General features: G+C 41.2%; 1 protein-coding gene across 8 annotated transcripts in view; it reads left to right on the top strand.

Annotated features, from left to right (window-relative positions):
* The window catches only part of LOC119909150 (neurexin-3b), a 287,510-nt gene that overhangs the window by 220,173 nt on the left and 39,834 nt on the right, over positions 1–27,503 (top strand). For all 8 annotated transcript variants that reach the window (XR_005445387.1, XR_005445385.1, XR_005445386.1 and 5 more), the window contains one exon: positions 24,353–24,524. Coding sequence is in view for 5 of the 8 variants with exons in the window: in XM_038727230.1 (XP_038583158.1) it covers positions 24,353–24,524 (172 nt within the window). In the remaining 3 variants the exon portion in view is untranslated. The remainder of the gene's footprint in view (positions 1–24,352; positions 24,525–27,503) is intronic.

The following is a 27,503-nucleotide window of genomic DNA, read 5'->3' as shown; positions in this document are numbered from 1 at the left end:
TACGAGTTTTATGTGTGGTAGAAGTGCTATTACAATTAGCGGATATTCCAGGCTTCACCGAAATGTCATTAGGTAATAACTTCTAATGACAGATGTCAGGTCTTCGCTGTCAGCGTTTTGCGTTTAGTAATGAATCCGGAGGAAAAGGTTAAAGGTGTTACGCCTGTCAATTCTGGATATATGTCTAACCAAAGGTCGTATCAGGCCCAGGGCCATTAACTTAGCCTTTGCAATTATTAGGTCACTACTAGAATCAGCACACTAAAGTCTAAATGCGAACGTCACACTATAAAATCATCATGTAGCTGAATATCTGACAGTCAACAATAAGGAAAATATTTTTTATATTCAGAAGTTGCGTACATATTCTTAAGTTCCTTTTTTTGTAAAACGTCACCAGGAGATCGTGAAAGTCTTTGACTGGCCTTGACTTTGATTTAAGTATCCCATGCTTGTAGTTTGCTCTGACAGAAAAAAATGGCCACACATGGTGTTTTTTTAAACATGCAGAGCCATCATTGACTCCCTCCTTGGTCTCCTTCTCTCTTTTGCTTTCTTCATTATCTCCTCTCCCTGCTCTCCGTGATTAGCTTACGGCTTGTTTGGCAATCGTGAATTAAAATGCTGATTGTAGTGTTTACATTTTAATGGCTAAGAACAACTGCATGCTTGGTTTGAAATCTAAGGGGCAATTTGGGATAATTTGCGGAGGTGAGCGCGGCATTTTACCATCGCCGGTATTTCATTTATGAGATCATGTGATTTCTGAGTTCTAATACAGAGCGTAAAACAGGCAAGCATCCTTGAATGCAGCTGGTATTCCATTTTGCATATATTGAATGATAATCAGAATCTAGTGCTAAGATAAATACCTAAAGCTGTCGAATATCAAAGATGTTTCTATCACAGGTGACTTTTTAGTGAAAGGTGAGTCGAAAGGGGGGCTTGTGGCAATACTGCAGTAATTAGTAGTAATGTGTGTCTGAATGGGAGGGGGGGGGTACATGTTAAAATGCGTGTGTGTAAGCTTAAATCCATGACAGAAAGACTTTAAGCCGTGGGCTAGATGTGCTGTTTGTGACTCATGCAGTCTCTCACCAGGGACTGCACATGACTGCAGGTGAAGATTACCCAAGACACACACACACACACACACACATACACCAAAATCCTTCAGAATTTCATTTCTACCACACCATTTAGGTTGGCTTTTTTTTGTAATTACAAGTGCAGTTCCCACAAATACACAGGACAATTAACGACGCAAACTTTAAGAAACTGTGCTGCTTAAAAGACATTGATGTTACCCTCTTACAGTGACAAATATGCTGGTGACAGGACATTTTATTAACGGTTGGAGTTGAAGCAAAACTGTCACAATATTGTCTGGATATTAAAGGAAAATCTGTACCTTCTATTTCTTTGAAGAGAACCTTGTCACTGGGATATCATCAATTTTAATCACCTGTGGCTGGGGAAATCTGAAGGTAAATAAATTATATTTAAGATATTATGGATGCAGCGAAATGTATACATTAAACGATATGCATCCTGTACTTGAAAGCTGTAGAGTTACTGTCTTAGGAGGTGTAATTCAGAGTGGTCTTCAAATATAGAGACAGGAAGGACTGAGAGAGGCAAAAGGATGACATGCAACCAGAGCCCTGGCCTGGTTTGGATTACAGGACACGACAGTAACATTGCACAGCCACCAGAAAGACCCTATCGTTCCTCTTTCATGTTGTTTGAACACCACAGTAGAGTAGTGCAAGGCGAGGGAGTTGACGTCTGGTTATTCGTGAGTCCAAATGAACTCACCTCTGCGGAGACGTTGCAGGTGACAAGCTGGAGTCAGGCAAAGCTGAATTGAGAACGCTCCATCAAGTTTCATGTCTGGCAGCTCTTTTGGTTTCCAATTAAGGGAGGAAATCACAGCAAGACTCCTGACAAGATAATGACTCTGCAACTATTGCAACACGTTTGCTGTTAACAGGTAACTTAAAAATATGCCACACTCCACACAAAGTCATTAAAATGACAACTCCAATTTGTTTATAGATAAATGTGACATTTAAGCTCGTAAAAGCTGAGCTGCTTTAGTTTGAACTATAAACCTTTCTTGATGTAAAATCTAGTTTATTACGTGTTTGTTTGCTTTCAGAATTTCAAGCATTTGAACTTTAAGTTCTATAAGAAAGGTGTTAAGAAGCTTTAATTTTCACTCAGAAATCGCATTAGATGACATTTTTTGCACTTTAACATCAAAATAAAAGCCATATTTTTTGGTGATAACAGTAATGGTCTCTATAAAACATTTCCAAATGGATTGACAGATGCCCCAGATGTCTTAACACGCACACATCTTTTTTCATCTAATCTCGGCCAGCATGTCTAAAACACACACATTCATCTCCATCCCTGGAGATATTTCGAATCTTCACCCTCTCTCCAAACCATACACTGACAACCAATCAGGCACAGGTTTTCTAATGAAGTAACAGCACCCGGGATTCCATTACTCGCTTGAGTTTTCCCCTTGTGCTAATTCACAGGGAGAAAAAGATGCGGCTGCTGGATAATTGAAAACTCTACTGCTGACACTCAGACTAAAGATGTGGAATGAGATGAATGGCCCTGGATGCTAATACTGCACAGACCATGCTGTACCTTCACATAGGTTACATGCACACGTACAATGCACGTATGTTTTAATGAATTAATGCAGTAGAGATGCATAATTCATTCATTTGTTCACCGATTGCTGTCTCACCCTATCCATCCGTCAGCCTCCTCCCTGTCTGTATGTGTTCATTTCTAACATTGTCTGTTTCCCCATCTCCCTCCCTCGCTCCCTTTCTCGCACTCTTCCTCACAGACCTAATATAAGATGTTTGATGTGTACCTGTGTGCACCAGCACGTACATGGCCAGCAATGTATTGGTTCTATCAAATTACCCTACCTCAGCAGGGAAAGATAGATATTATCGCAGTTATGGCTCATGGCTTCTGATAACATTACAGCTTCTTGTTTGAGTTTGTATTTCCTTACCTCCCACATTTGATTCCCCCCACGGAAATAAAGAGCTGGAAAAATATACCTCACAGCTTTTTTCACAACTAGTTGCATGCTGTACATGCAGTCAGCATTGTTGTAACTTCTTTGATAAATAAGTATTTCTCTGAGTAATTTTTATCTCTACTGGTTTATTATTCAGATTTTCCAGGAGATACAACAGACAGTACTGTATTTATTTTACATTATGAAATGTTATCATTACAAGAATATCATTGGCACAGGATGCTTCTTATCAGGTCAATATATAATACTAGGTTATTAGCACAATGACACCGTTGACATAATGGCTTTTCGCAGCAGGCTGATCCTAACTTGCATACAAGCTACCAGTTGGTGAGTGTGTGTGCGAGGTAAACCTTCACATGCTACATGAGAAGCTGTGAAACACTATATGATCATAAAGGAAAAAGTTGTGTTGGGGATACTCCAATCCAACTTTTACTCTCCTGATACCAATTCCAGTTCCACAACTCTGGGTATCGGCTGATATCAGTACCAGTCTTTGATCACTACTCTCTTTTTCCAGAATTGGAAAAGCACAGGCATTAATAATGAAATCAATAATGTTGCAGTTGCAGTTTCAGGGTCCTGGTTTTGTGCATGCTGTCTCACTGTTACACTGTCATGGCTTACACTAGAACAGAAGAGAGACATTGTTATTGTTATTCCTAACACCATTTCTTTTCCTACAAGGTCAAGTCAAAATGTCTGCTGTGAAAAGGCCTATCGGATTTCCTTTCATTTTTATGCAAGCTAAAATGAGGCTTGGGATTGCTGTTGCTCAAAGTAAATAAATTAATGGAACTGATTACGGAAACGCTTAATTTTAAAATGATGCTGAAAGTAGATTCTGATACAGTGCCCCTAAACAAATTGCAACATTACAAAACAAATTTGCAATGAATTAATTACCACAACCACCTGACATGCAGTGAATCTGGGCCCTCGTTGAGTTTGGGGCCTCGGGGCAGTTGTCTGCTTTGCCTGGTTGGCCAGACTTGTGTGTAGTGCTTACAACCAGAAACAAAAATGCATTTAAGTTTTAGTTTTTTAAAAGGAGAACAAATCCCTTTTGGTGTTGTTATTTTTTAAAAGTGAACCTCTCCCAGTACCTTGAAGGTGCTGTTGTAAGAATATGGATGGGTTGCATTGATAGATGAGACATTTTTATACTTGTAACTTCTTATAGGACTTCAATCTTTAGAACAGATGATCATAAAGTAAACCAGAGAAAATCTTCAACGTTTTTAGAAAAACTCTGTTCTCGCAAAAATGAATGAAATCTCACTTTCTAGCTGAAGGATATTAAATATTACTGTTTATTCTCCTCTGGTAAGGTATTGTCACTGACGTTCGTGACTTGACACAGAATAATCAAGGATGGAGGTTGTTCACCGCCTTTGTTCATTATTAATTAACAGCTTCGACAGGCACCATTGCCTTAACTGAAAACACAAAAAAAGATGCACAGACACACTTAAATGCACATTACACCAAAAGCCTTTTTTGCGTCTTGTATTGCGCATGCATGGATACACAAAAACACATGTCAAATGAGCACTCCCACTTTATTTCTACGTTTCTGGCTCCCATACACACCCGCCGACACGCTCACTCTCACTTATTCTCTCACCCCCCGCCACGTACATATATAAACACACACGCACACACATAACACACACACACACTTCAACAGGCTCCTTCAACAAATTCTCACATCACGGTACACTGGCACTGACACTCCAAACATGACACGAGGGTCTTCAGGGACATCTGCCTGTCAGTTATCTTCGGGGGGAACAGATTATGTAGCAGAGCCTCTGACACACACATGCACACACACATGCATCACCCTCCCACACCCATTCTGGCACAGCAACAGCAAGTAATAACTATTGAGGTTGGGCAAACATAGCGACATTATTACAATGTACCCATGTGGTCCATGGCCTTAGCCCTGGTCTCAGCGATTTATATTTCATGGATCAAGATGAAAAATTCAATGAGAACCAACAAACAGAGTGCCTCCATCTCCCTACTTTGCTCTCTGACAACCACCCCTCTGGGGGATGCTCGTGTTTTCACAGCTTCATGGTAGGACATGAATCCCATTCTCACAGTGATGAAGAGACAGAAGGAGGAGATGAAAGAGGCAGAGAGTAGAGCACCGTGTACGTCCAAAAGTAGAACAAATACAAGAGGCTGAATGAAAATGAGAGAAAGAGAAAGAATAAAAAGAGGTGGGAGGAAAGGAGTTAGGGAGAGCGATAGAGAGATGTGGGTATTTTAGAATTCAGAGCAGGATCAGAGACAAACTTGGCTCAGATTGGGTCTCAGCACATTGGCTGTGAATTCCAAATTATGTGTAGCCTTTCTGTCCCACTCTGACGCCACCCCTCTCCCCTCCACCACTCACTACCAGCTTTCTCTCTCTTATCTCTCACTCCTTATCACTTTTTCTTTTTCTTCTACAGTGCCACAGCAATATTGTTTTCATGCTTAAGGCCAGATTGGGAGCTGGTAGCTGGTTTGTCAGTCGGGTTGAATTCAGCTGCTGTGCGAAAAATGTCTCTGCTAAAGCTCCTTGTAGAGGCCAAGAGGTGTGGACAGAATGTGGCCTTTTTAGTGGCGGCAATTTTATAAAAAATTTTTTCAGAACTCTACTCATTCATTCAGTCATTAAACAACATTATTTGCTCTGTCATCAAAAATTGATGATATTAGTTCCTAATCATTCCTTGGTATACATTTGACAAGTAATAACATTACGAACTACTGAGCGGCAGAAATAATTAGTTCAGCCCAGCTGCGTCACAAGTGCCTTCCAACAACTTCAAAGCTGCCACACACATCTGTCAAATCATCTGTGTTTAACACAACACATTTTGGAGATATAAGTTACTTGGTAAGCCCCTATGACTCCGTACAGTCCTCTCAGTGAAGCTGCACCCTAGCTAGCTTTGGAGTTTGCCATTTTGGAGTTACCAGAAGACAAATACAGAGCAAAAGGGAAACCTCAACCAGAATGTAACTGAAACAGTTTAGGAAAATGACATTAGAAGAGAGCATTAGTGGATATCGTGGATGTGTAAAAAAATGTATTCTAGGTAGACGTGCTGGAAAACTTTCATGGCTGCTGTATTTTTTGTATGCTAATAAATGAATCATTGTTTAAATGAACAGTTAAAATATTTTTATTCACTCTATTGCTGAGAGTTACATAAGAAAGAGAAATGTAAATGCTCTGTATTTATATATGAGGCTACAAACAGCAGCTGGTTAGCGTAGCTTAGACTGGAAATAAGTGAAAGCAGCTAGCCTGGCTCTGTCCGAAGATAACAAAATCCACGTGTAGCAGCAACAGTGAGTTCCTGAAGCCAGCATTTTATCTTAGAATATGGACTGTAAACCCCAGGAACATGTTTCACTTTTTAAGAAGGACTGATAAAAGATACCCTCAATGAGAGACTGCACTGAGTTTTAGGAGCTAGTGGAACCATGACTAGCTGACATGAAGTGACTTTCAGGACTTTGACTTTTTATATCTCCTCAAGCCACTTCCTTCCACCTGCACCAGTCCTGCACCAGTCTCTCCACTGGCTGAATGCACTTGATACCAACCATCCATTCAACTTCTCATGGGAAAGGACCTCCTAAAATGTCACAATGGAGCATTACTGGGAGCAATAACTGTCATGTAAAGTATGAATTTCATACCCCAGTCCCTAATGCCAGCTGAAAACGTTCCCACAGTGCATTGAAGTGCATTCACTGGAGAAGCAGTATGGCCCAACAGTGACCCCAACAGCACAACCCCTCAGTCTTTAAGTAGCTGCACTTTCTTAGATGGAGACAGATGTTCTCAGAGGTCAAAGCACTTCACTTCAGTCAGCAGCGGCATCATTTTGTAATTTCCTCTATTTACACAGCTCTAGACGAAATGTGTGCTTGAGTGATGAGCGGGACAGCTTGTGACGAGCACCTAATGAAAGATCAGAGGGATTTGAAATCGATTGAGGTGTATCTCACACACAAGGCTAGGTGCCATCTCAGCTCCAAAGACACTCCCAAATCCTGCCGCAAGGCTCGACGTTACCCTGTTACAGCCACTCTGCGCTCCTCTGCCGTCTCTCACCTGAGCCGCCACAGGACAAACAGACAGATAGGAAGACAGAGATGGAGAGAGAGGGAGGGGAGAGTAAAACCAGATAAAAGAAAGAGATTCACATTTTAGCAAATTGACTCCCTTTCGGATTATCGACAAGAAGGGGGGGATGATAAATTGCGGGCCTGCTCAAGTGATAAACGTCAACATTAGAAAATAAATCTAGCGGAAAGAAGGCCAAAAAAAAGAGTCTTCTGCCTTCAATATCAGCGACGGTGTGGAAGATTGGCTCTCTCATAAACACACTCATAAATACACATATGTACACACTGCAAATGTATTCAAGGAGGATTAAGCGCCAGCAAGAAGTCGTTTTTTTTCTCTCTCTCACTGATAAAGAAAGAGGGGGATCAAATTTGAGTGCGAAGCTCCTTCACTGATGGAGTGAAAATGTGAAAGTGAGTACCTGTGCATTTTACCGAGTGCGGGTTTGTATTTATTTAATCCTCCCATTATTGACTCTCACCATGACAAAGCTCTATTGACAAGGAGACAAAAACGATCATTTCACTTTTTTATGAAGCTGGGATCATCAGAAAACCAATCTATAGGGATAAAAGATATTTCCTACTGGATGTCTCTTATATAGAATTATTATAAGCACAGAGTCACTGAAACTTATAGTGTATCTCGGAGTTTTATTGATTCTCAAACGTTCTGGGCAGGCAGTAGGGCAGATGGCCAAGGACATGACAGCCAAGTTTTCCATCTCCACCTCTCTTGTTCTGCTCCTCTATTGCCCTCAGCCATTTCCTCTGTCTCTCTATTGTTGGGGGGGGGGGGACGACGACGACACATTTTCTATTTTTAGTGAGAGCTCCAGTTCTGCAAACCACTCCTTCTGTGCTCCAGCACACACAAACACACACACACACACACACACACACACACACACGCACACTTAGAAACACACTGACAGCATATTTACTGTTAGGTCATAGCTGGCTCCAAAGAGGCCACGGCTCCCAATAGAATCCAGTCTGACTGGGCGCCCAAGTCGACCAATAGCGTAATGACCTTTTAATCCTGAACTAAAATATTTAATCAATACGTGAGCCTCACTGCATTCTGGTAATTATTTTCATTAGTGTTCACCTGGTGTTTAACAATCTCAAAGTAACGTCTAGCTGCCAAGCAGGCAAGCACACAATTCAACAGATGTGGAGGATGATAAATGAATATTTACTGTACCAGGTTTTAAATGGATCTCTGTCAGCTCCAACATTTTAGGACTTTCAAAGAAGTGCAGTTACAGTGCAGTCCAAATCAACAATCTTATATGTATCACTTCTTTATCACTACTTATAGGTATGCAGTGATGGAAAGTAAGTACATTTACTCATGTACTGCACTTAAGTCCATTGTCTACATTTATAGTGTACACTATATTTTAGGGGGAAATATTGTACTTTTTACTGTACTACATTTATTTAATAACTTTACTACTACTAGTTATTGGAAGGTTCTGATTATTAATACAAAATGTTATCAACACATAGATTGGGATACATAATTATGGGTTAAGATTAACGTGAGACTTTATTGAGAATTGATGCTGTTTTGAAGACCAAATATTAATTTGATTTAGATTTTTCTTCTATTCATTCACTTTGAGTTTTGTTAATTCTTAAATATAATCTGCATGTACTGTATGTAACAACTATATAATCTCCTAGTTCCTAGCCTAAAATAATGAGTGGACATATGTCAGAACATTGTCTTCTTTTTCTCTGCAATTAGTACCTCAGTTCATTCCAAGAGCCTTCCAATGGACATTTGTAAAGGGGTACCAATTTTATTGATAAAAACTGATATTTTGGAGGTATGTTTAGAACAATTCAGTGAAAAGAGTATAATGCTCTGGAGGAGCTTTGTCAAGTATGAGAAAATAACCCTGATGATGTCATCATGATATTACCCCATCCCACCTCACCCATCCTGACCTCTGGAAGATCTAAGCCTATGGCCATGACAGTATGAGTCAGCACAGAGGTGACAGATGTTAAGACGATGGACATGGGTGAAAGCACCGCTCTCTTGAACCACCAGAACCTGCCCTCTCCTCCCCCGCTGAATTTCACAAGACTCCTTTGATTAAGTTGGTTTGAAGGCTGAAGGCACATGGGTAATTCATTCTTCCCACATTGTCTTAAATGTATTCACATTCTGCTGGAACATGCCAGATCGGCTGAAGTAGAAAAAGAAAAGGCATGACGTCTTTCTTTTGTGGTTTAACTAGCTCATTCACTTGGCTGATTCACTTTAAAATACAGTATTCATCATATTTTCTCTCTCTCTGAGCCAGACACTCACGTGTCCTTTTGATAAATGGGGATTCTTGACATACATATGATGCAATTGCATACATTTTAGAAAAATTAGATGTGACTGTTTTGCAGTGTACCCAGTGTTGAATTGCCCAAACCTGCACATGTGTTGGCTGCTTTCCAGCAGGCTTCTGTCTGGACAGCAATTAATGTAATTTGGAGCGAAGAGAGACCTCATGACTCATTACATATGCCTTTTGCTCGGAAAAGCCTCTAAGGGGCCTTCTCCTCTTGTGTGCCAATGCTGCCACTTGGGGGATGGCGCAAGTTGGATAACACTCTATGAAAAATGTCGTCTGCAGTGCTGCCAGGGATGAGATTAATCCATGTTTTTGCTTAAGTTTAGTTGAGCTTCTTGTGCCCACAGACTCTACAGTTACTGTATGGAAACTGGGAGGTTTTGCCATTTGTCCAATTATTGTCTAACTGCCTGAAGTATAAGGTTTTTGACGTTTTTGTAGTTTTTTGTGTCCTAAATGGCTTTTGCAAGCTATTGCAGAGGATTCCTATTGGCGGTAAGCTTAAAAAAGTCAATTATATTTTCATAAATCTGCCCCAAAACATACCACCGGCTGAGGAGGAAAAAATAATTGATTTTGACAACGATAGCCATGTTATTTTGGCATTTTACAAAGCATTATCTGAAATTATTTCCCTCGCTTAGCTGTGAACTACAGCGGAAGAGAGGATTGAAATACATCATGCATTTTTATGCTACAACATCTGTCAACAGTCTTGCTGAATGGACAAGGAGGCCCATCTGTGCCTCGCATGGCTGATCCTGGTGGACCTCCCCTCTCGCCTACTGTAACCTGTTCACAGTACTGGCTCAGTGGAGCGCACACTGGCAAATAGCGGGAGGGAAGGGGAGGGAGACGTAGAGAGAATGAGATAGAGGACAGAGACAGTGACAGCAGGAGAGAGGGAATGTTGATGGGGGAGAGAGCAACAGACAAGGGCTGGAGGTACAGAGGGACAGGAAAAACAGATAGAGGTAGAGAGAGTCAGTGCAGTGTGTCTAATCTCCCTTCAGGGGCGGTGGTGTAAGGGCAGCTTCTATGACAGATAAACTCACACAACAGCGAGCCAAAAATGACAGACACCCACCAGTGGTGGAAAGTAGCTAAGTACATTTACTCAAGTACTGTACTTTAGGACAATTTTGCGCTACTTGTACTTTACTTGAGTGTTTCCATTTTATGCTGCATTATACTTCTATTCCACTACATTTTGAAGGCAACTATTGTACTTTTATCTGACAGATTTAGTTACTTTACAGATTCAAATGATTAATACAGGATATTAGCACCGCAACTAAGGATTATTTTCATAGTCTATTATTCTGTTTATTATTTTCTCAATGAATAGATTACTTGTTTGGTCTAAAAAATGTCAGAAAATGGTGACAAATGTTGGTCATTGTTTCCCGAAGCCCAAGATGATGTCCTTTGATGTTTGTTGTCATAGAGGAGTGAAGAAACCAGAAAATATTCACAATTAAGGGAAGCCAGAATCACAGAATCTTGACTCATTTATTCATAAAAAACGATTAATCAATTATCACAGTAGTTGGCCAATTGACTTTTATAGTTTATCGTTGCAGCTTCACAGAAATAGATAATGATGTATTGTTACTGATTAAGCTACAGTTTATAAATTAGTTGCAAATTAGTTGAGTACCACTGACACCCACTGTGCCTGACTTGGCCCAGAGTCTCCCTACCATCTGGCACATGGCTTTGAGGAAAGAAGAAGAAGAAGAAGAAGATGGTGGATGGGTGGATTTGTTAGTGGCCCATAGGAGCTGGGAGGTGAAAAGAAAAAAGTGAGTAGAGTAATGTTTGCTGTACTGTGGCAAACACGGATGGAGAAGGGAGCAGCAGGAGGTGTTGTTTTCATTCTCTTTTTCTCAGTCTCCTCCTTTCACCTTGTTGAAGATGTTTTAGGTCTTACAGACCAGCTATCTGAACTATTCGTCACCCATTTGTTTTTTGGCTTTTGATTGAAATTTTGCACATGAACAATCTTTCTATCTCCCCTAATTCCTTTGGAGTGCGGCTTGCTTACTTGACATTAGCAAGGGGAAAACTGTCTTTGAAAGCCTCTGCAGTTATTTGGGTTTTTGCAAGGCTGCACCGCTCTTTGTCTTTTTTTCCGTAGGTTACTCTGCAAACATTGGTCAAACTGTGAAGGCAAGCTTGAAGGAAGGCCTCAAGAAAATTTGACTTTGTATTTGAACGGAAACCTATTCCAGATCAGGGCAGCCCTCTCCTTTGAGTTTACCTTCTCTCACACACATCACCATAACCCTAAATTGAAATCTTAGTGTGCGTGCACTTGTCTCTACGTCTTCCGGAGACAGACTGCAGTATGAAGTCAATGGGTCTGGAGACTTTCGAAAAGTAAAGGTGGCAGATGCTGATTGCGTGGGCATGTGTGTGTGTGTATCTGTTAGCGTGTGTGTGTGTGTGTGTGTGTATGACGCAGCAATGAGTCTCCTGCAGTCTTGTTCGGGAGCAGCGACACACGCCGACCTGGGACAGACCTTGAGAGTCACTGTGACATTTAAAAACAACCTCCCACTGTCTCGCAAGATAGACAATATATTTGTCACTTTCTCTGGCTCACCTTTCCCTGCCCTCTGTGAACCTATGAAGTTGTCACTGAATATATATATTCATATGTATGAGTGTGTGTGTGTGTGTGTGTGTGTGTGTGTGTGTGTATACATAATAAATGCCAACAAACCTATCTATATTTCTCTCTCTGACGCATAATAAAATAATATTAATAATAACAGTACTGCTATGTGGGGAAATGCATACAAGTGCACACAGGATTCACTCACATTTGCACACACGCCACTGTAGCATTTTTCAGTAATCTTCCCACCCGTTCAATTAGAGTCATAAAAAGCCATATAAACGCGCCATGATAAACGCATCAGCATCTTTGATTGTGCACTCTGACATGCTTACAACAGGCGACACGCATCAGCATGTATGCATGGCTTCCAACATGCATGAAGGCATCGGCACAGTCAGTCATTTGGACCCCCTGATTAACATTAATGGCGTTTCTCAGAATTACGTTGGCATCTCCTTGCATTCCAATCACCTAGATTTCATGCCTCCTCTCTGCAGGCAGCCCTGTTAATTGTGAGCGAGGAGAGCAGCAATGAGTACTATCTGCTGAGCCTTTGATATGCACTTATCTTTTAGCAGTTTCATATTATGGAAAAGAAAATTGCCTTTAAAAATGACTGGTGCCTTATTACTTTTGGGCCAATTAATTTAATGAAAAATAATGCCTTTTCCAAGTAGCAAGGGAAAAAATAGTTATGGAGAATAATTGACAAGGAAGGACGAGCACGCGGGGAGGATGTAAGTAGACGTGAATGTAAATATACTATTGTTTTGTTGTTCATGATCTTTTTAACATATCCAGAAGTGTTGGGGAGACCCAGTTTGACAACAGCTTGCCCTGAAAGTGTCCAAAGCATTCAAGAAGTAGGGCACTTGCCTCAACGTTCCTTGAAGTGGGAGAGACAGACCGACCTAGATTTCCTCCTGTTTATTCAGCCATTTTAGGTGCTGGCTATTCATGTCTCCATTTCAGTGATCCCCTCTCTCTTGTCTTTTCTACTCCAGAACACGGCTCCTTTTGTTTGTTAGTTTATTTGTTTGTTTATTGTTGCTTGTTTTTCTTCCTCCACTGTTTTGTCCACATCACCTCTCTGTCTCAAAACATACATTAAAGTAACTCTAAGCAGCAGTGACACGTTTAGACAGCTGCTGCGATACCCCATGCTGTTGAGCAGCAGGGAGTCTGATAGCTTGACTTATCTCCAAAAACCCTGGCGTAAAACACTCCCAAATTTTACTTTTCACTGAGAACAATGATCTTACCTCATTTATACATCCCCCTCTGATAACTTAAATACAGTATTGCTCCATAATGCGGGGTAAAGCCGAACCATCAGCCTTCAGCTTCAAAAACGTCTTTAATCAATCATCAGAGCTCATCATCTTTTCATGTATTCCAGGGAGTTTGGGGTGGTTCTGGTTGATTTAACACAGTTCTAATGCACCGGATATGGTCATGAATTGGAAATTAATAAATGCAAAGTGAGACTTGGACTGTTGACCAGTATCAAGCTGACATGACAGCCATGCACACAGAGACGGCATATGTTGCCCAGTGTGGCTTCTGAGCCATCGCCGCAGGACAGTTTTGACTCCACTGCTGCAGTGTACCTATTTAGGTGTTCATTCATACATTAGATTATAACTGCCCGAGGTTGCAGCGGGGTGTACAGCAGGGTAAAGATACATGCTTGTCACTAAGTATTCAGATCCTTTACTTAAGTAAAAGTGCCTAGAAATTATTGTAAAAATAGTCCTGCATTCAATATCTTACATAAGTAAAAGTACAAAAATATTATCAGCAAAATGTACTGAAAGTATCAAAAGAAAAGAAATCCATTCTAACTGATACATTATTACATATGACATTATATATGACATGATGGAGCTAGTTTTAACTGCTTTATCTGATCTGCATAGATCAGTAGTTTAGTCCAGAGATTCCTAACCTAGGGGTTGCGCACCCTCAAACTGTCACAAGATAAATCTGAGGGGTTGTGAGATGATTAATGGGGCAGAAAGAAAGAAAAATCAATGTTGTGTTACACATATTTGTATTCATCTTTTTGGACTTTTCTCTAATGTAAGAATATTGGATAATTTGACCCTTTTTGCACCCTGAACAGGAATTTAACCGAAACCATCTAGGAAGTTAGGCGGGGAAATGTCTCTTTGGTGGAATTGCTAATAACTCACAGACATGTGAAACATGACAAGGGGACCCAAGTAGACATTCCTGTTTCTGAAAGCCAGAAAGGTTGAAAGGTTTCATCTTTAATAATGCAGTGTCTTTTATAAGCTTAATATATGTGTCTTTATGTCAAATCTTGATCAGAAAAGTAACTACGCCTGTCAAATAAATGTTATGGAGTAAAATGTACAATATTTCCCTCTAAAATATACTGACGTAGAAGTATAAAATACAATAAAATGGAGGTACCTCAAACTTACTTAGTACTTGAGTGACAAATGTCTGTGACGTGAACATGGTCAGTTTGGTTTATGTCGGTTGTACAGGTATTTTTTTGTACACGTCACAAGCCCCATTAATATATCTCTAATATAACTGTGTTCATAGCAACTGGAGATTCACTTTATCTTCTTACTGAAAAGTAATCCCTCCAAGTTGAAGCAATTACACTGCAAATGGTGCGAATTTAAACAGCAGCAATCGGTGTCTTCAGTGCTTAGTGGGAGGGAGCGACCCACGAACTGGTATTATCACAGAGAGACTTGGTGGATTTGAAACTAAATGAATCTCAAATCAGAATAAAATGAAGCTCCTCTTTAGCAGTCTATCAAAGACAGGGAGAAATGGAAAGAAGAAAGAAAATGAGTGTGGTTGGGAACGGGGTGCCTAATGCACTCCATTCTTAGTTAATCATCTTTCTGCAGCTTTCTCTCTCCACCTCACCTCATAGCCTCTTGTGTATTTTCTTCTACACTTCCACTTTTTTCCTCTTCATCCCTGACACCTCTGCAAGCGAGATGGAGGGTAGACTCCTGATCCCAGGCAGGTTACCCTTGGCAACAGACCACCCACCCCTCTGCTGCCAGCGTGTTTCAGGTGATCCAACTAGCTCAGGTGCAAATGTTGGCAACTACACCCACCACCACCTCCCGGCAGAGAACAGAGGAAGCCCTTTTTCCTGCCTCATCATCTCCTGTGATTGGGGAACAAGCACCCCTCCCTTCTTTTACTTCGCCCTCCACCATCCAGACTTGACATAGCCGGCGAGGGATCAGAACACTGCCTACTGTAGATGCCACCCATTAGCATTAGCATTATAACACTTGTTCCCGGGCACGTGAGTGCTCTGATTTTAATGCAGTGTGCAGAGACAACATTGGACAAACAAGGGCTGTGACAAAATAAAAATAAAAACCACCCGGCTGTGTCTGTGTATGTGTGTTCACGTGCACATTTGTGTGTTTACATTCATCAAGCCCGTCTGTTTGTGCCTGGAAGTGCGTGCCCAGAATAGTATGTGTATATAAACAGATGGATGAGAAGCTGCGTCTCTCTCTGTCGTCGCCTGTATGTCTGTCTCTTTTTTCCTCACTCAATGAACTGTGTTCCAAGCTTTGCTCGACGCTCAAAGACATGTTTATGGCTACCACACAAAAGAGAGCATCTCTGTCCATCCCATTTTATTAGAAAACATCTCTGTGGCACAGCTTCACCCCTATTTAGAATTTATATCTCTTGCTCCAATAATCACCATCCGCTTTGTTAATTGGGATGATATGTAGCTGCTTTTTTACTTCTCTGCTTCCTTTCTCCCCGTGTGGTTTCGCTTTGCATATTACCCTAGACAAGGCTAAGGAGAGCATGCAAAATACAGAGGGCACCTCTTCAAACAAGCTGAAATGTTTTGTGTGTCAATTCAAATAATTTCACCCCATGACTCTTTACCAAGCAGCTGCAGCGATGCATGTGATTGTGACTGAAGGTATTCTCTACGGGAAAACACACTGAAAGGTCAAAGACAAAGTCTCTTTGTGATTTTTCTTTTGTGTGTGTGTGGTGTACACTGGTGCTGTACTTTTTTCCATTTATTTTTACTTAACCACTAGCGTCTGTTTTGTTTCAGATAGTGGGTAGGATTTGTGCAAATACAGACATTAAAAAGTAGGAGAGAATGTAGGATGAATTGTGTCCCCGCATGGTTTACTGTGCACTGGTTGCATTCCGGGGCTCCCAAATAGAAAGTGCTCGAATTCAGCAGCACATTAAATTAAATATCTGCCGAACAGATTCTAATTTGATCACCAAGCTGTTTCAATTTCATTAGGCTAGTCCCTAATGGACTTTCACAGCATATTATTCCATCTAGCACAAATCCCATTCAATGGCTCTTTTTTTTCTAAATGAGCCCTCTGGCGCACGGGGACCATGTGGCCCTACACAGTGCAACGTGAGGTCACACAAAACCTGCTTTTTCTTTAATGGATGCTGGTGCAGAGCTACCGTGAGTAAATAAAATCTAATCTGAACCCCACTGAGTAAATGCATTTAAACTCAAGATTTATGCACAACACTTTCTTAACAGCTGTTGCAAAACATCAGTCCAAGTTTTAAGACGATCATGGTAATGTTGAGAGCGCGTGTCTATGTATTTGCAGGCGACTGAGGCCCTTTGCTTTTGCATACGGCCTGAGTACATGTTGTTTTTGGCCAGCACACACTGCATTGTAATGGTGCAAATGAAGTTGTGTAGCAGCAGGTCAGGCAAATGAAAATTCATGGTGGAAGTTTGATCACGATTGTGTGGTTTACCAAGCTTGTAATTATGCAGTATGCATTATAATTACTTCAGCTGTGTAGTATTGTGACCGTAAACAGAGATGGAACAACACTCAGCACCTTTAGAAATGGTGTTTCTTTTTTTTTGGCAATCTGTAATGACATGTTGGAACAAAGTAATATCTGGTTATATATTTTATGAAGGTCCATAATTATATGGAAAGTACTTTTCATCAGTAATGCTGTTTTGTGTGACTTACAATAAAGCGAATGAATAGCTTGAGCGTTTGGACGGATCAAATGCAAAGTTCTTTCAATTTAGCAACATTCAAACCTAATTTACAACTTTAACATAAAACAAAAAATAAATAACCCCCCCAATCAATTAAATGAGGCATTTTTTGTCATACATTCATACAATAAAGGCATGTGCAGTGAAATGCAGAGTGCTATACTCTTAAGTTAAGTGCTAAAAAGTGTACTGTGAAATAAAAAAAAACAATAATTAGAATGAGGGTAAAAATAAGAATTGAAGAAATGTAAATGGTAAAAATTCAAAGATATTAAATCATAATTATAAGAAGTAAAAGTGTAGGCTGTGGATTTTTCAGTATATAAAAAATATTATAGTATATAAAACAGTTGTAAGGCAAACTATACAGTAAAATACTGCTCAGCAATGCAGTGCAAATGATTCACAGAGGACAATGTGCTAGATAAGGCCTGGTCAGAGGTCAGAGTTCACCATCCTGATTGCCTGATGGAAGAAGTTTTTTCTGAGTAAATATATATTGGGACATAGTCATGGATATTGCATTCAGATTCATTGGCAGCACATGATGCAGCAACCAAAGGTTCTTTCAGGGACAGTGCCTCTATTGAGACAATTCAGCCAAGACACGTGCCGTAAAGTATAATAGTGATGATTAGGATCAGTGCAGCGTCAGTTCTCTAAGTTCCAAAAGGCTGAAAGTGATAGTATATCGCTGGATAGGACTCTGCGGTAACACTGATAAATGTTTTCACCAGGCTGTCCGCCATTAGTGTCAGGGCAAGTTACAGCCACAAGAGCGGACAAACAGGAAATAGAGAAAGAGTGGGAGTAAATAATTGATAAGGCTGACCCTGCGCGATTCATATTCTGCGGCAGAGGATCAAAGAGCGAGACTCAGAGTTTGACATTGAGCCTGAGCACAGGAGTCAAAACCATTACCTTCCCCGGCAACGCTGCTGCTTGTGTTTATATTAAAAATGCAATGGCTCTTCCTCTTCAGTCTGGACTAACATTAGCTGGCACTCCTGGGCATTAACCAACTGGCTAATGGACTCACTGGTATTATCCTAGCAATTGCCTGCAGGACCACTAAGTAAAGCAAGGTGGAAGCCATTTTGTTCCTGTCCATTCGATGAAGCTGTTCCTGGCTCTCTCAGGTGTGAAATACAGCCTGTGTTAGACCTCTGGGTTCTTTTTAGGTGTGATCAATATTTCAGAGACACCAGGCCTCTGCTCCTTGTATCCTCCCACATTGCCTCTCACAACAGCTCTGCAGCCGATAATAAATGTCTTGAATGAACATTTGAGCCAGTTAATGATTAATGAATGTTCATGGTTTTCGGGGGGATTTTTATTTGAATAGTGCATTAAGACTGTCACTGTACAAAGCCAGGAACCCTGATCCCTTCAGCCTCTGCTTCTAATATCTGAAAGTAAAACCGTGTCTGCAGTGTTTAATTCAGTCCCACTGTAGAGTATATCTTTCCAAAATTAGTGTCTTTTTGTGTCCCTTGTCAGTCAGCAGCACTAAGTACACATGACCACTATGATCAGCTGCATGCATATAAAATTGTGATTTATTCAGGATATTAAAATATGTTTTTCATCTGCTTCTTTCTTTTTCAAGACTCTTTGTCCCTTCATAAAAGACCAAAGCCAATGATTACATGAGTTACAGTATACATGCTTAATTAGGTAGTCAGTTCATTCAAATAATAAATAAAAAAACGTTTACACTACCCATCCAGTGTGTACCCCGCCTCTGGCCCTATGCCAGCTGGAATTGGCTGCAACCCCCCGTGACCCTGCACAGATAAGCAGGTATACAAGACAACTGAGTGACTGACTGTTTACACTAACCGCTGGTGATATCTAGCCATGCAGCTAGTTTTGGTGCATTAGCCCAGGTTTTGAGATATCCCTCTCTGAGATTCTGCTGCTACACCAATACAATAGAGGAGAGGAGAAGGGAATTTGTTTTGTGGTGCTCACAACGTTGAAAAACAACATTTTAAAAGTTGGAACTTTTCTTTTCACAATCATTGGCCTTGCCGCTCTCTGCACTCCACAGAATGTTCTGTGCCAGTTTTTTTTTTTTTTAAAGAACTCACATTGTATTTTAAAGAAATAGACCCCTATGAAACCTCCTGACAGTGTGTTGTGTTGATTATCCAGAGTATCAGGGACATTGTTTTTAGTAACACACATTCTTGTTTTTGCAGTGAGCACCACAAATTAAGGAATAAGACTGGTTTTATATATTTATGATCAACAAATCCCACGAAACTACCAACATCAGTAATGCTTTAGTCCATCTCTCATTACTGTTTGACCTCTCCGTCCTGTCTGTGGCAGTCAGCTCCAGGCCTATTGGATCTACTGAAGATGTGAATTTTTTAAAACGGGTGACAAATTCATATTTACTTTTATATTTAAAAGACAATAAGTGATTTCCTAAAATAGCTAAGCACTGTAGTTTTTTTGGTCTGTTAACAATGAGAAAAATGTGGACTGTCACCAGACTTATACTTTAAATTCCATTTACCTCCATCAAATTGAAGTGTAGGTAGAAATCTCAGAGGTAGATATCTCAAAACCTGGACAAATACAATCAAAACAATCTTAAGTGAGGTAAATGACAAAATGTTGTTATTTTGGGTGAACAAACCCCTTTACCCCGTCAATAACCATCTTAATTTCTAGGTCATAATTTTCAGATTGGGGTAAAAGTGAGACTATAGCTTGGTCTCGGGATGAATCTTCGCATTTTTATTGTCAAATGTTTGATCCAGCAAATGACAACTTGTTTGATTGTACATGTTGTATATTTGACTGATTCATTAAATTTCTTCTGGAAATAGGGACGTTCTTTCTGTAATTGCACCTTTAAATTTTACCAGTAGCATTACACAATTTCAGTAGGGTACGTTGAGTTGTCAAAACATTCTGTACATGAAGACTTGCACTAAAGGCCAGCACACACACACACACACACACACACACAAACCTCTCAACAGCCTATAACATCCGACCCTTTAGCAAATTTCTGACTCTAGAGCCTGATGCGCACAAGAACAGACAGCTACAAATCACTGCGCCGTCTATGAGTTATCTCTGTCAATTACTTACAATAAATGGCTTTGGCACTGTGAAGGCCAGGTGCATCAATCCACCGCGTCTCACGTTGTCCTAGCTTCACCACTCTATTGATTCTACTTCCACCGCTTCCATGATCCAGTTTTGATGGCCCTGACCACAAAAGCTAACTTGAGCGCTGATGTCAGATAAAAGGCTGGATATGTAACCTAAACCTCCACCCTGGGACATGTTCACATTCTTGATATCAGATCTTCCTCGCCCCTAACTGAGACTTAATATAGATCCACAAAAATCCTCCAACTACAACTACTCTGTGCCCGTACCAGATTTCAATCAAGGTTTGATTGCAATGCAATACCTTTCATGGGGGGAAAATCTCCCACTTTAATAACATCCTCTAACCTTAAGGTGCTTTCAATGCGCATCTTCATATAGAAGATATCTGGCACATAACCACATACGTTTATCAATATCTTTCTCTATCTTCATACCTCTTTTGTCAGCTTTTCTTCTCCCCAGCAGAGTTAAACGTGCTAATTCTCTTTCACCTCCATGAAATGGCTTTCAGATGTATGTATCTGTCTGGTGCCTGTGGCTTAGCAGAATGACTATTCAGCGAGCAGGGGATGGGGTCTATTGTGATCGGCTTGTCCCCTGTACAGCAGCTGTCTGCTAAGGGCTGTCTGTGATGGCTGTCTGCAGGATTGCCCACCAATGCTTTGAGTGATTCTCTCTCTTTCACTCTGCCCAGGGCGCTGCATGTGTTGGAGGCATTGATCGGCCCTGAATTGGATTGTGGCGGGCCTGATTACTGATGTCAGTGTGAGTCGGGTCACGTGGGACCGCTGGAGCTCCTCGTGCCAAGCACGGGCCAGCTCGCAGCAATGGAGGAGGAGGGGGTGGGTGGGTGGATAGATGAGGGGGGGTGGTTGGGTTGTTCGCTGCAATTGCATTTATCAGTCTTAGTTACACAGAATGTGAGTATGCCCACACATACTGTACACTTAAGTGACGCACAAACAAACTGACAAACATAATCTCTATTCCTATAGCGGTATAACAGTCGGCGTTCATGATTGGCATTAAATAGAGTGTGGGAGCATGTTAGACTATAAAAGGGCTTTAGCACATCATACCAGTAAATTACCACTTTCCGTGCTGTAATGTCATATTTATGAGTGTTTGCTTTGAGCGTTAGTGAGGGCGACTGATTGAATGTTTGGACACTGTTTTGTATTTTTTGCCATGTGACGCTACTGAAACAAAGATTCTTTAGCGCAAGGTTACACTCTATGACTTTGTGTGTGTGTTTGCATTTAAGTGTGTGTAAGTTTGGAAGTGATTCTCCGCGCATCATTTGTTTACGCCTGGAATAGTGGCCATCATCTTTTCCACTAAGAGAACAATAGCCATTTTTTCCCCCTTTGCTCAGGAGACAATGAAGTGCTTTCCCGCCTCGTGCGCGACAGGCCAATAAAAAACGTAATTGGATCTGTCAATCAACCATTGCTGCAGCGCGGGGGTGGGCTGGCAGGTGGGTGGCGGAGGCGGGAAGGGTAGCCGGACAACAGGAGTAGTGCAGAGGAAGAAGGAAAGGGAGATGGAGAGCTGTGCCACACACACAGTTCCCTCTCTGCACACTGCCTGAAGGCACGGTTACAGAGGTGTACAGTCGTTGTGTTTTGTTGTTTGTTTGTACCAGGGCCGGGGGGGGCTGATGATCTGTCTTTGTTTGTAGGTATTAGTGGGTCGGTGATGTGGCTTTGATGCGACTACACAGGAGAGCCGGGGCTGCCAGAGCCTCTGAAGGTCACAGTGGATGTACTAGTGCTGATGTGTCTGTCTGTGCTTTGTATGAGTTCAGGCCATCAGACGTAGTGTTTTTTTTATACCAGGGAAAGGTTCTGTCATTAGTCAGGAGAGCCAGGATGCTTTAGTAGTATTTTTCACGGTACAACACACACTGAACATCACCTTGTCAAATTAAATCATCAACATATTTGTGCTTACCTTAGCCTAGGTGCATGGATTATATGTATTTGCTGCCAGATAAGCAGCCAGCGTGCCCGTACACTTGTGCACACACATGTTTATTGTATGCATTTGTGTTGCTCTACGTTTTAATGAAAACTACTTAAATTAAGAGCCCATTTGCAGCCTCTCTGACAGAGGCTTTAAGTGCACATTCAGATATTCTGTTTGTCTGGCTCCCACTCTGAGCTCTACCTCGGCTTTTAGGAGATGGTTTTCTCGTGTTTTTGGTGACATTCTTTTTCCATTATTAGCCGAGCAGGAGATTGTTACAGAGGATAGCCGCTCTTCCTTGCTTTATGGTCTCAAGCACACTGTAATACCATACCGTATTTCCTTTTATGAATAGACAAAGGGTGTTTTAAACATAGATACGAGTGATGCATTGAATATAGTGCAGGACTTCAGACCACCGTGGCAGTTGAAAGGACTTGTTGAGGAAACTACAGTATTCACAGTCACTGGGGGTTTCAACGCACACAAGTCAACTTTCTAATTCCTTAAAAACTAGAAAAAAGGTTACTAGTCTGCTGGAAGCACTGTACCTTAAATCAAGACAAGAATATATCCCTGCCCCCATGTTCTTGCAAAAATGCTAAGAAACAAAAACTGGATTCTAATTTTGAGAAATTAAGAGGGCTGTCTGTTTTCTAGGTGCTCTACTTAAGGAGTAGCACTGTAGGAATAAACTTCATTTAATAGTTAATATTTGTTTCTTTTTCATATGTGTTGCCTTTCCCTTTTTATAAATACAGCAAAAATGCAGTGTAAACTAACTCAGCAAAATTTGTTGCTGGAGAACAAAACATAAAGTCCAAGGGCGTACTGGCACCAATAAAATGACACATCTTGCTAAAATAATCTGGTGGTATAGTATTCTAAAATTATTTTCTTCAACCTGGAGAATACTTGAGAATCTTAAAGCATGAGGGACAGTGTTAAGTATATGTTGGCTTTTTTAAGTGCTCTTCTACGGTGTTAAGAGCCTGTAACATAAAATAGAGTTCAGCAGGTTTAACTGTGTCATTTAAGTTGTAGACATTCTGCAGTGCTTTTTTGCCTACGAGCACGGTTAAATTCAGCTTGACATTATCAAGGTTTGTATTTTAACAGTTAGCCATACAGGGCCGGTGTCTCGCCTGATCAGTTAACAATATGTGTCTGCCCCATGTGCATGCCTGCTTAATTTTCATTTTGTTATGAGAAACAGTCCCTATGCTCTGGGCTTCTAAAGTACGTAATTACACTGAGAGATTCCCTGTGGGGGATTAAAACAAATGACACAGAAAACGCAGCCCTTTCCCATCGCCACTCACTCAGGCCTTGCCTCCATTCTTAAACCTTTTGCCTGTGACGCCTACATACCCATGAATACGCAAGCAGACACAATAAAACACACTGACAGCTCATGAAAATTAGTGGGGTTGAGGGGCGAAGAGTCCGGAAATGATGGGGCGGGATCACGATTTATGGACACGGTAAAACTGGTTTAGCATTAGGATCTAAACAAAACATATGGTATTCATACAGTTTGTAAGAACCGAAGCAGAAAAGGCATCTGTCCTGCCAGTTTAGCAGTGAAAGGCTGCAGGGAGCATTACTCATCATTACAATCTCTGCTGGCAGCCTATTTTCATCACATTACAGTGGTATAATGAAGCGTAGCGCACTAGCGTCCTCAGGTTCTCTGAGTAGTTCACCATTAGCACCAGCCGAGAGCATTCATCCAAGTATCTTTATTGAACTTTTTGCAGTTAGTTTATTGTATAATTAATTAATTGCTGCACAACAATAGGTGGAATCTTGGCACAGTAGCAGCTTTGACAGTCATGACGGATTTGATGTGACTTTTTCTTATTGAGAAGTAGAGCTCCCTGCATTTGATGGCAATTGCCACTTCAGCAAGTATTATATTTAAAGACTTTCATTCAGTGCTGGAATCAGGCCATTAACTTTGTCTGCTCTTCTTCTCTGTGTTTTTTTTCCAGGAACAAGGCAAAGTAGGTGTGACATTCAACATTGGGACAGTGGACATCAGTGTTAAGGAGACAACCACAGAGATAAATGATGGCAAATACCATTTGGTCCGATTCACCAGGAACGGGGGCAACGCCACCTTACAGGTGGACAACTGGCCTGTCAATGAACACTTTCCCACAGGTACTGCCACTCGTATTCCTTTTTCTGATGAAACTCTGCAAGAGTTAGAGTAAAATTGTAGTTTTAAAACCACGGGACACCACCTATTTGTTGAAGCAGAGGGCACCACCAATAATTCCAAAGAGCTAATATAAATACATTCATTTTCTCCAATTGTTCATAAGTCTGAGAAGACTAAGAGGCATGCAGTCGCACTAGCTGGCACACACTATGCTCCTGTGGCAAACCATGCCTCTAAAAACTCTACTTGCGTGGCCTCACACCTGACTCCACAGGAGAGGAGAACACCAAGCTAGAATCTTTTGTCTTGCAAGAGGCATTAACTGTGCAACATCTGGCTAGTTCATTTCAGGAAAGGGATTTAAAGGCACAGAGAGGCATTTGGTCGCTGGGCAAGCAAGGAGAGGATAGAGACAGAAACCAAGGGTGGCCTGTTGGCCAGATAAAGCTGCTGCCTGGCTGTATCTCTCATTCCCAGGTCAGCAGAAGCAGCACAGCAGCAGAATACAAATAGGGTCATCAAACAGTACCCGCTCCATTTGGAGGCTCAGACACTCCCTTCATTTGGCACAGATATGTGCCGCTTAGCTAGCAAGGTGAGAGAGTGAGAGAAAGGGTGAGAGACAGAAGGAAGGAAGGATGGAAAATATCCTCTCATGCTTCTACTTAACAGACCATTAAATGAAGTTGGCTCTTCTTGTCCTTGATATCTGTGTCTCCATGCCAGCCAGCTTAGGAGAGGCCACCTTTGTTTCCTTGTTCCCTATTACCCACTCTTCAATAATCACTTAGTCATACAGAGCAGACATACAGCGAAGCAACATGGGCACAAAGTGGCAGTTGAGGCAAGGAGAAGTTGCTTCATTAATCTCTGAGGTAAAATAGCAGCAAGACATAACCATACGTAGAATAAATAGACAATGCTGCATATTAAATAGTGTTACGTTGACAGATGTGGAGCTAATGTGAACACAAATGTGTCCACAAATACAGTGCATCACTAGGTGGACTAACCAAAATAGTTTGTTTTTTTTACCAAACAAAATGTGCAAAATGCTGATGCTACCCAATTGTAAGGAGCAAACAAATAGGAGTTGATCCCTTTCACTTCTCAGCCCTATGTCTCAGCAGCCCTACAGCGTGCTCCTAGTTGCATGCCTTCACCAAGGACAGGGCAGCATCCTCTCCTGGTGTGACCTGGCACGCTGTTTTGGTTTGGTTCAATGCCAGCGCAGGTGATGTTTATCTCTTCTGTCTCTGGCTTTCTTTTGCCGTTGGCCGTCTTTCGCTTTTCGTTGAACAGATAAAGTTAGACGGGTTTCATAACTGCGTTTCAGCCACACTAATACCAGAAAATACTGAGAAACATGTGGCACACAACACACACCCGAGAGACGTCTCCGTCACGTACGCATTCACACTCACATGCGCAAACGCTCTCTGAAGGAATTTAACTAATCAGACAGATGTGACTCGATTATTGCACAGAGGTAGTTTTCGTCATACCTCTTTAGATCATGGGCCTTTATTACACAAGAATTCAACTATTCCCCATCTTTAATGGCCAGTAATTTCAGATAACAGTCGAACCCGTTCCACCTTTTTAATTCACTCAAAATGCCTTCTGCATCAGCGTTCGGTGTTTGTTTTCTCAAGCTTCTGTCAATACTTCTGTCAATATCCATGATCCAAAGCCAGGGTCTATTCAGAAATCACTTCTAAATGGCCATTGGGTTTGTGTCTCAGTTTAAGCAATGCACAACAGAAACTCTGGCTTTTTAGCTTTGGATTCCTTCCAGGTGATCCCATTGAGGTTTGTTCCCTTTCTGTCCGCCTGCCATTGTCTTGGAATGGAGTTGAGGTCGGAGGATCGAATGCGTGGTAATTTCTTTTTCTCTTCTGCTCAGGTAATTTGCAGGACACTTAGTGATAGTAATTCAACGATGATTGATTTTTTTTTTCACCCTCCTTCCCTTGTAAAGGCATTGTCATCTCATGAGTAATTACATGTTAGGGTGCAGACTCATCGACTGCTTTCTCACACTCCGAATGCTTAACTTGCAGGCAGCAGCCGCCACAAAGCTCTCAGGTCGTTCAATAAACAGTTACCGGATCCGTGCATGCCCTCTCTTCCTGGTAGGGAATAGGTGAAAACAAAGGTGTTGGTGGATTGCTTGTCATTCAAAGCTGCTTGTAAAAAAGCCTGGGGCGTGGAAATTGGACATCTCAACAGCAGTGTTTAAAAAGTTGGCCCACCAACGCATAGAGGAGTAAGGATCTGCTTTAAATGGCAGCAAGACCTTTTAACACCATGACCTCCTTTGCAATGCTGGGTCACACACATTTGCTTTGTGTTAGGGATAACTACTTTTGTTTAGCATTCCCAACAGTTAAAGTTGATTACCGAAATCTGGGAATGTGTCGACATCACTAAAAATGTGTCCGATGGGGCAAGAAGCACATGCAGTCAGACGAACATATAAGTTTTAAACCAAACTCCAGGTTAGCGAAAATTATTTTGAAAAGAAAAGAACTATCACCCAAACTGCCCATCACAATTACAAGAACAACTACGGTACTTGACTAGACACAAGTCAAACAATTGAAAAGATAACATAACTATCTAACCATCTAACATCGCTTAAGATGTTATCTCAGTCAGGAGCAAGGGGCAAGTGACACAAACAAGGTGTTTAATAGGCGCCGTTTTAAGAATGGCGACCGAAGTTGCAATAAACCAGGACTATCCTTTAACCTTTTAGTTTTTATTTTCTGTTTTGCCTTTATTGAGGGTTCGGGAAGTACAGATGGTCAGAAACAAAGGAAAGAGGGAAAGGTCCTATGCTAATGATGTCATGCACACTAATCCCACAAGAAATCTGCTTAAATGTCTTTTTTTGTAAATTAATATTTAAACTACACACAATTTACAGAGAGTGATTGTCACAAACAGATTTACAAGGTAAAAACTGTTCATTT

The sequence above is a fragment of the Micropterus salmoides genome, unplaced genomic scaffold (genome assembly GCF_014851395.1).
Source record: "Micropterus salmoides isolate LMB-PRFRI ecotype aquatic unplaced genomic scaffold, ASM1485139v1 Ms_hic_scaffold_18, whole genome shotgun sequence".
Classification (NCBI taxonomy): domain Eukaryota; kingdom Metazoa; phylum Chordata; class Actinopteri; order Centrarchiformes; family Centrarchidae; genus Micropterus; species Micropterus salmoides.
Note: the sequence above shows the minus strand (reverse complement) of the source record. Positions and strands in the feature narration are given on the sequence as shown.